Source organism: Rhincodon typus, chromosome 2, assembly GCF_021869965.1.
Source record: "Rhincodon typus isolate 14 chromosome 2, sRhiTyp1.1, whole genome shotgun sequence".
NCBI lineage: Eukaryota > Metazoa > Chordata > Chondrichthyes > Orectolobiformes > Rhincodontidae > Rhincodon > Rhincodon typus.
In genome coordinates this window covers 96,646,900-96,656,027 of record NC_063333.1, presented here as the reverse complement: position 1 = coordinate 96,656,027, position 9,128 = coordinate 96,646,900, and the positions used below count along the sequence as shown (strand labels likewise).

The following is a 9,128-nucleotide window of genomic DNA, read 5'->3' as shown; positions in this document are numbered from 1 at the left end:
GGGGAAAGAAGGGAGTGGGGAAGGAAGGGGTAGAAGGAGGAGAGAGAGGGCGGGACCATTGTGGACTGGTGGAGAGATGGGAGAGGGGAGGGCTCAAGGGGGGACTGGTGAGGACAATAAGAGTGGGAAGAGAGGCAGGACACCATGGGGTGGGACAGAGTGGAAGGAGGATGGTGTAGGGAGGGAAAGGAAAGGTCAGGGGGGTGGGGAGTGAAGTGGAGCGGGGAGGATGGAATGGAACAGAAGAAAGTAGGGGAAGGAGGGGAAAGACACGGGACTTACGGGAAGGGAGGATGGGATATGGAGGAGAGGAGAGAAGGCCTCGATGGGAGGGAAAAGATGAGGGTGGAATAGGGATGGCAAGGGAGGAGAGGAGAGAGTGGGAGGGGAAGGATGAGGAAAGTAAGGATGGGCTGGAGCTAGAGGAGGATGGGGGTGGGTCACAAGAACGGGAAGGGAGAGACCAAGAAGGATGGATTGAAGTGCGGTGAAATGTGAGAGTAGGTGATGGGAGATGCGGAGGGACTGACGAGTGAATTGGGAGGTGAGAGCGGGGAAGTGAGTGAAGGAGGGAGGACAGAACAAGATAGGGGATTGTTGGGAGAGTCGGAGGAGAAGGACAGTAGGTGGGGGAGGGTAGAAAAGATGTGGACGGGTGTAGGGGAATGGTGAGAGGGCAAATAGAGGGGAGAGGTGCTGAGAAGGATGGGGCGGAGGGAGTGAGGAGGGTACTGGATGGCAGCAGGGAAGCTGAGACAGAGTTGGCAAGGGGGAATTGAGGAAGAGGAGGTGGGCAGAGAGGAGAAGAAGGTGAACTAGGGTTATGAGTAAGGGAGAGAGGATGGGGAAGGGTTTTAGTGAATGGGTAGGAGGAAGAGAAAGGAGAAAGGGGGTGATGGGACGGGTTGCTCTCCCTCCAACAGTTTATATAATACTGCATGAAATATATTTGTGTGGATGGTGGCTGAAATTGCAAGCTTGCTGTATTGGCACTCTGTATACCCAGCTGTGATCGCTGTCTCAACACACTGACAATCTGGAATGAACTGTAAAACCTTTACAGTCCGTGACTGCAACTTTGTTTAAGCTTGCCCAAGCTTCAGGCTATGTAATGTATTTTTATCACATACACCACTGCAACTCAGTTGGACTGTACAACTATATAAAATTCCTAAAACGTAGAAGAACTGATGTTCACACTCGTTACAAGAAAATTCTGAGCAATGTTCTTATATTTACAATATAAGCAGTCATTCAACTTGATAGAACAGAAACGGAAATAGAAATTGCTGGGAAGAACTCAGCAGGTCTAGCAGCATCTCTGGAGAGAAAACCGAGTTAATGTTTCAGGTTTGGTGACCTTTCAGAACTGATTGTAGCATGGAAACGGTTGGTTTCAATGGAAAAGATGGGGTGGAGGGAGGAGTAAAAGATAGGTGCAGATGGAGTCCAGAGATAGAGAAAAATCAGTTGGGCAAACAAAGGATTGGCTAAAGGTCAGCCTGGGAGAATGAATGGCATCTACTGGGGACAACTAAGTTTTTCCAGCAATTTCTGTTTTGTTTCTGACTTGTAGCATCTGTAGTTCTTTGGCTTTTTGTTTAGTAGCTGACAGTACAGACGTGAGTATTGCTGAAAGACACGTTTTGTGAAATCTTTTCATCTTGCACTCATCATACAATTGGAATTGGTATTCTTATGAATTCTTCTGAAGAGTGCAAGATGAAAAACTTCTTTGTCAACAATTCACAAATATCAATTACCAATTTTATTCAACATCTGGTTACATGACAGAAATTGCAAATAGAAATAAAAAGAAAAATCTAAAAGTTGAATTGCTCAAATTAAGAAAAGTAAGTGCTGGAATCTCAGATTAATAAACTCAAGAGAAAATAGCCCAGAAATTCATTGGCACTGATCGCACTTTTTGGTGCATCTGCTTTGCTTCATTTGTGTGAGAATCATAGACTTTCATCCATACTCCTTTAACATGTACAAGTCCAAGATAGCTTGCTTTCAATCCATGGATACTGCCTGACCCACTGTGATTGCCAGCATTTGTCGTTTTCAGTCATTTTTATTCTGCAATATTGAGTCAGGGACAGATATTGGCCAGAACACCAGGCATACCTCCACTACTCCTCTTCAAGTAGTGCCATGGGATCTTTTGCATCCACTTGAACAGAGGTGGGACCTCAGTTTAATATGTCATCTAGAAGAATGCTGCAATGGTCATCTATATGGCAAGCAGATCAGTGTACTCTAACTTACTGATTGTTCTCTACCCCTTGTTGACATAAATTATTTTCAAGACTAATATTTGATGTAACCCTTCATCAAACTCATAATTGCAAAATTTGATTTTGATCTTGTTCTTCAGAGTTCATTGTAATTTAACCTCTTTCACCTCAGCTGCCTCTGTACCAAAACTAAACAGTCCATCAGAGACATTCTTGATCTATAATTTTCAGCTGACTGCAGTTTTATTACCCCCCCATACTGGTTTTGCAATTCACTCTTTCTGACTTCAGTTCTGCAAACCAAAACCTGTTCTTGAATGTTGTCAAGATAAAGTTCACATATCAACCCACATACAGTCAGTCAAATATTCTACCTCATAGAGTCATACAACATGGAAACAGACCCTTCAGTCCATCTGGTCCATGCCAAACTAAAGTAGTCCCTACTTGCCTGCTCCTGGCACATATCCTTCCAAACTTTTCCTATTCATGTACTTATTTAAGTGTCTTTTAAACGTTGTAACTGTGCCCGCATCCACCACTTCTTCAGGAAGGTCATTCCACATGCGAACCACCCTCTGTGTAAAAACATTGTCTCTACACTGCCATCTCCTGTTTTCTTTCAAAGCACAGTGTGGAACAATTCACTTTTATTTTCTTGTGCTCCTGTGGGTGTCTGTGTTTGTGTTTCCCTTTTATGCTCTGATCCCATTTTAATTATGATGTTTCAATGTTCCATTTTTCTTAAAAGCTTACAACCAAAATGTCAATTTGTCTACTTCCTATAAGGATGTTTTCAGTTTCTTCTGTTTTGGAAGATTTAACATTTGTAGTTTGTTTTGTTTTCAAGGATTTTAGAAAAAATTGTTTGATCACCACGTTGTTCTGAGAGTAGTAAATGTTATCTAGGAAAGTAATTTGAAAGTAACTATTTTTTTGGGTGAAACCTTTAATGGCCAGTTTCTCAACATGCTTTTAAATAGGTGACATCTCCAGAGAGTTACAGTTTCTCCTAAACTATAAATTTGAACAATTATTGTTGTTATTGACTTACGTTGATAATGAAGAAATTAGTTCAATGGTCAGAAATAGCACATCTCCAGAGAAAGCCTGTGTCCATATGCAGCGAGACCCAGACAACTTTAAGACTTAGGCTGAGAAGTAGCAAGTATCATTCTTGCTATACAGGTGCCAGGCAAGGACCATCTCCAATAACTGAGAATCTAACATTGTCCCTTGAAATTGAATATACTTTCTATTGCTAAATCTCCCATTATCAACATTCTTGGGGTTATCATTGATCAAAAACTGAACTGGACCTGCTACAAAAGTACTGTGGTGACAGGAACAGATCAGAGGCGAGGAACCCTGCAGCAAGTAACTCACTTCCTGGTTCCCCAAAGTCAGTCCAAGGCACAAATCAGAAATGGTGTAGATACTCTTCACTTGCTTGGCTGGATTCAGCTCCAACAACACTCAAGAACTTCAACACCCACTTGACTGGGACCCCATCCACCGTCCACCATCCACCATCCACCATCTACCATCTACCATCTACCATTTCCCATCTCCAACTTTCACTTTCTTCACCAACGATGTACAGTGGCAGCAAAGTATACCATTTACAGGGTTCACTGCAATAACTCACCACAGTTTCATCCAAATCCCCTTTGTAAACCTGCAATCTCCTGCATCCAGAAAGGCAAGGGTAGCAGATGCATGGGAACATCACAGTGTTATGCCATCTCATCTTGGAACCATATCACCGTTCCTTCACTGTCACTGGCTCAAAATTCTAGAATTCCCTCCTTTACAGCCCTGTCTGTCTTCATACATTTCAAGAGCTTCAGCAATTCAGGAAGACAGCTCACCATCACCATTAGGGCTTGGCTTAGCCAGTAAAGCCCACATCCCATAAACAAATAAAAAGAAACATATACAACACTGAATAATATTAACAACAAGAAGAAACATATTAGTCAAACCAAATTGACTGAAAACTTATGCACATATGGACTTTTAAAAATCAATATCAGCTATGACTCAGATTGCAATCTTCTCTTTGAGCCACAAGACTCTGGGTCCAAGTGTCTCTCCAAGGCTTCAATGTTAGTGTCAAGGCTGACACTTCCATGCAGACCAAGCAAGTGTTGCATTGCTGGGGGTGCTGATATTAGGGTGGCCTGTCGAGTGAAGCACTGTTTGCTCTTCTCTAGTGGATGCAAAATATCCCAGGGCAGCACTTAAAGAGAGCAGGGAGCTATCACTGGTGTCCTGGTCAATATTTCTATCCCTCAGTCAACATCACAAAGGGAATAGATGATCTGGTCATTTTCACATTGTGATGTGGGAGCTTGCTGTGTGCAAATTGGCTGCTGCATCTCCTACATTACAAATATGGCAACGTAAAAATGTTGTAATGCTCTTTGAGACATCCAGTGGTATTGAAAAATTCAATATAAATGAAACTTTTTTTTTCTTTTATGCATTACAGGAAAGGCCATGACCACACATGCTCTGTTTAATTTGTACTAGGTGAACATACCCACTAAAATGTACGGAATGGGTAAAAGTCGAGCTGCAAACCTGAGATACATTGAATCCTGTGCTCGGAGAATAGTGGCGGTCTCAAATGGACACAAGATAGTTACAAAGAAGAGCACCACGCCTGTGCAAGCTGCCAAAAGCATTCACAGGATATTCCATTCAAACACAAAGCCAAACCCATCCCTGCAGGTGAATTCAAGCATTGTTCTAATGGATAGTATATCAACTCAATAACTATCGTGCTGATTTGTACCAGATGGAACTTTGCAGTGTGTTTAACACTGGGTAACAGCATACAATTAACTCAGAGATAGTCAGAACTGCACATGCTGGAGTCTGAGATAACAAGGTGTGGAGCTGGATGAACACAGCAGGCCAGGCAGCATCAGAGGAGCAGGAAAGCTGGCGTTTCGGATCTGGACCCTTCCTCAGAAAATTAACTAATAGTGGGAGGCAATTTCTTCCCAGCACTACATATAGAAAAAGACAAATGTTTAAATTGCAGATGTATATTTTTACTACATGAAGCAGAAATGAAAAAAATAACAATTGGTCTTCAGTCTTGCATTTACTTTTCAGCCCGTTGACTATAGCACATTTTAGAAATAACCTGACCACTGTCTTATTTGCAATGTAGGTGCTGTCAAGCCCAGAATTCCTGGCTGGAGGCACGGTTATTAACAATTTGAAAAACCCAGATCGAGTGTCGACTGGTGGAGATGAAACACCAGAGGGTAAGGAGACAATTTGATTACTGTGTTGTGTATGAGTATTGGGTACTGAAAGACAAAATCATCGCTACCAACACATGGTTGTCAGAGCTTTCCAAACTGGCACACTCATTTCCAATTCAAATGCAATCTTGTTAAATTTTATCTGATAATGCTCCAAGAAGCATCTTTTTCCCATGCCGAAGGAAAAAGAAGGTGCCACATAAGGTGATGGCATAGTGATATTATCGTTGGACGATTAATCCAGAAGCCTGGGTAATGTCTTGGGGACCTGGGTTCAAATCCTGCCTTGGCAGATGGTGGAATTTGAATTCAGTAAGAATCTGGAATTAACAGTTGAATGATGACCATGAACCCATTGATTGATTTTTATTGTCATGTGTACCAAAATACAAGGAAAAGCTTTGTTTACGAGCGGTACAGGCAGATCACAGCAAGCAAAGGATGTACAGATCAAAAAGACTTAGAGGCATAGAGGTTACATTGCAGGTTACATTATTTGATCAGAAATCACACAACATCAGGTTATAGCACAACAGGTTTATTTGAAAACACAAATAAACCTGTTGGACTATAACCTGGTGTTGTGTGATTTCTGACCTTGTCCACCCCAGTCCAACACCGGCATCTCTACATCATACATTATTTGAGAATAGAGTCCACTCAACAGTCCGATAACAGCCGGAAAGGAGCTGTTCCTGAACCTGCTTGTGCGTGTGGTCAGGCTTCTGTATCTTCTGCCTGACGGAAGAGGTTGTAGGAGGTCATTGCCAGGGTGCGATAGGTCTTTGATGATGTTGGCCATCTTTCCATGTCAGCGAGCCATGTAAATGGAATCCATGGATGGAAGGTTGGCTTCTGTGATGGTCTGGACTGTGCACACAACCTTCTGTAGTTTCTTATGGTCCTGGGTAAAGCAGTTGCCATTCCAGGCCATTATGTACCCGAATAGTATGCTTTCAATGGTGCTTCTGTAGAAGTTAATGAGGGACCTTATAGACATGCCAAATTCCTGAGCTGCCTGAGGAAGAAGAGGCGTTGTTGTGCCTTTTGACTGTCGCATTTACATGGGAAGTCCAGGACAGGTCGTCGGTTATCATCACTCTGAGGAATTTGATGCTGTTCACCCTCTCAACCTCAGTTCCATTGATGTAGATGGGGGCATGTTCTTTTCCTTTCTTTTCAATTGTTGGGAAAAACCCACCTGGTTTGCTAATGACCTTTAGGGAAGGAAACTGGTGTCCTTACATGGTCTGGCCTTTACGTGACTCCAGACGCACAGCAATATAGTTCATTCTTAATCTGACCTCTGGAAATTAGGGATGGGCAATAAATACTGGCCTAGCCAGCAATGCCCTCATCCTGCTTTGTATGACTATATTGGAGAAGTTCAGGAATATGTTGAGCACTATACATTGGCATCAACATTTTCTCTGAGCTGACACGCATGAGCCTCGGAAGTCCATGCAGTCAGTAAGAAAATTAGAGTGAACGCTGCTTGACAGCCAAGTCTCTCAAAAAGCCACCATCAGAAAGAAGATCCAACAATGGATCAGCTGTGTCATCTCAGCCTTCTACAAGCCGCAACAGTGTTCGACAACAGTGACCTACACAAGTCAACAAAAGTCCTTGTGTGCAAAGCAGTTGCCATCACCCCACTTCAGTACTACATTGAGACCTAATTGGACTGTGCATCAGTATCATATAGGGATGTGTAGGTTAGGTGGGTTATAGGGGGAATAGGTCTGGGTGGGATGCTCTGAGGGTCGGTGTGGACTCGTGGGGCTGAAGGGTCTGTTTCCACTGTAGGGATTCTATGATCTATGATTTCCTCAGATACATTTGGCGAATTCAATGAAAAGACTGTTGAACAAATGCTCTGCCCATTCAGAGAAAATTCCTGCAAAATATGTACAATGGACTGTACTCTGTCCAGATGACTGAAAGTTGTTTCTGCCACCAGGTCGTTTTCTCAATTCTTAAATAGCCAGCATTCCAGGGTAGGACAACGAAAAGTTTTCAAAGACACTCTGGGACTCTCCATGAAATCCAGCAGCAGTAACATTAATGCCTGGGAAGAGTTTGCTATCAAACATTCAAAATGGTGACAACATATCCAACAAGATTCATCAAACATCTTAATATTGAGGCAGAGCAGCATCAAAGAAGGAAAAAAAAGGAAACAAATCCCACTGCATTGTTGGACATCCGTCCTGTGTCCTAAAAGATGGTTGGATTGAGAATTGACCTTTTCAGTCACATGAAGACCCCTGGCAGAAACATGCACCGCTGAGTAGATATCATCCTGAAATCGCAGGAAAACTGACAGGTCATTCCAGATTTTTCCCTGACCCCACCATAACATTAAATGATCACTTCATGTAGAAAATCCTGATCATTGTTAAGCCCTACTCTACTCAGATTTTGCTGTTTCCAGTAAACCTGACATGCTCCATGAGCCTCAGAGGATGAGCCAGTTACTTACATACTTGCTTGTCAGTGAGATCCTAGATGTTCAGCTGTCAGAAGTAAATACCTCAAGTCCTGTAGATATTCTCCCCACAGAGGGGTGACATGATGGCTCAGGGGTTAGCACTGCTGCCTCACAGCACCAGGGACCTGGGTTCAGTTCCTCCATTGGATGGCTGTCTATGTGGAGTTTGCACATTCTCCCCATGTCTGCGTGGGTTTTCTCTGGGTGCTATGGTTTCTTCCCACATTCCAAAGATGTGCAGGTTAGGTGGATTGGCCATGGGAAATGTAGGGTTTCAGGGATAGAATAGGGGATAGGTTTGGGTGGGATGCTCTTTGGAGGATCAGTGTTGATTTGATGGGCTGAATGGCTGACTTCCACACTGTTGGGATTCTATGATTGTTTGCGTCAATTCTGTTCCTTTGCTATTCCTGCCACATATCAACTTCAACTGAATGTTCTACCACCTGCTCTCCTATTTAAATAAGGGCAGCTGCAATCCCAAAAGTCTCCTGGCACCACTGCTGACTGATAACACAGGCTGTGAAATTTGCAGAAATGTGGCGATCATCCAATGGTAAGAGAAGGGAAAGAAACAAATAGACTGACCATCCAGCTGTGGAACAGAAGGCAAAAGGAATGAATATGACGGGAAAGAAAAGAATCATGGGAGAATAATAGTAAAAGGTAAATAAAAATAAATATTAAGGGAGATGTTAAGCATAAATGGAAATATACTATAGTCACCGTGTTACAAAATGTCAATCATTGGTTTTGGAATCTAATGTTAAAGAACAGCCTGTCCTCGACAACCCTAAAAACAATACCACTAAAGTGTGCAATCATATGACTGGGACAAAGCAAAGTCAGAGTCTTTGCTATAAATATGTCTTCAACCACTTAAAATCTATTTTTGGCCAACCAATGAACAGGGGTGTGTGTTTGTTCAGCAATGTAAATTACATAAAATATAGTAACAAGGTGAATGAGGATAACATTTTAAAACGTGGGAAACGAAACAGATCATGTACATTTACAATATTTTAAATGAATTATCTTCCTCAAGGTCTGGACTGGGTAGAAGTAAGATAATGATCCATGAATTTTGTATCTGGATTATTACAGCTGAGCCAGGTT

General features: G+C 42.5%; 1 protein-coding gene across 1 annotated transcript in view; it reads right to left on the bottom strand.

Annotated features, from left to right (window-relative positions):
• The window catches only part of hibadhb (3-hydroxyisobutyrate dehydrogenase b), a 102,458-nt gene extending 98,338 nt beyond the window's left edge, over positions 1-4,120 (bottom strand). Inside the window, exon 1 of the mRNA XM_020528145.2 lies at positions 4,112-4,120. Coding sequence (XP_020383734.2) covers positions 4,112-4,120 — 9 coding nt within the window. The remainder of the gene's footprint in view (positions 1-4,111) is intronic.
• Between the last annotated feature and the right edge of the window lie 5,008 nt (positions 4,121-9,128).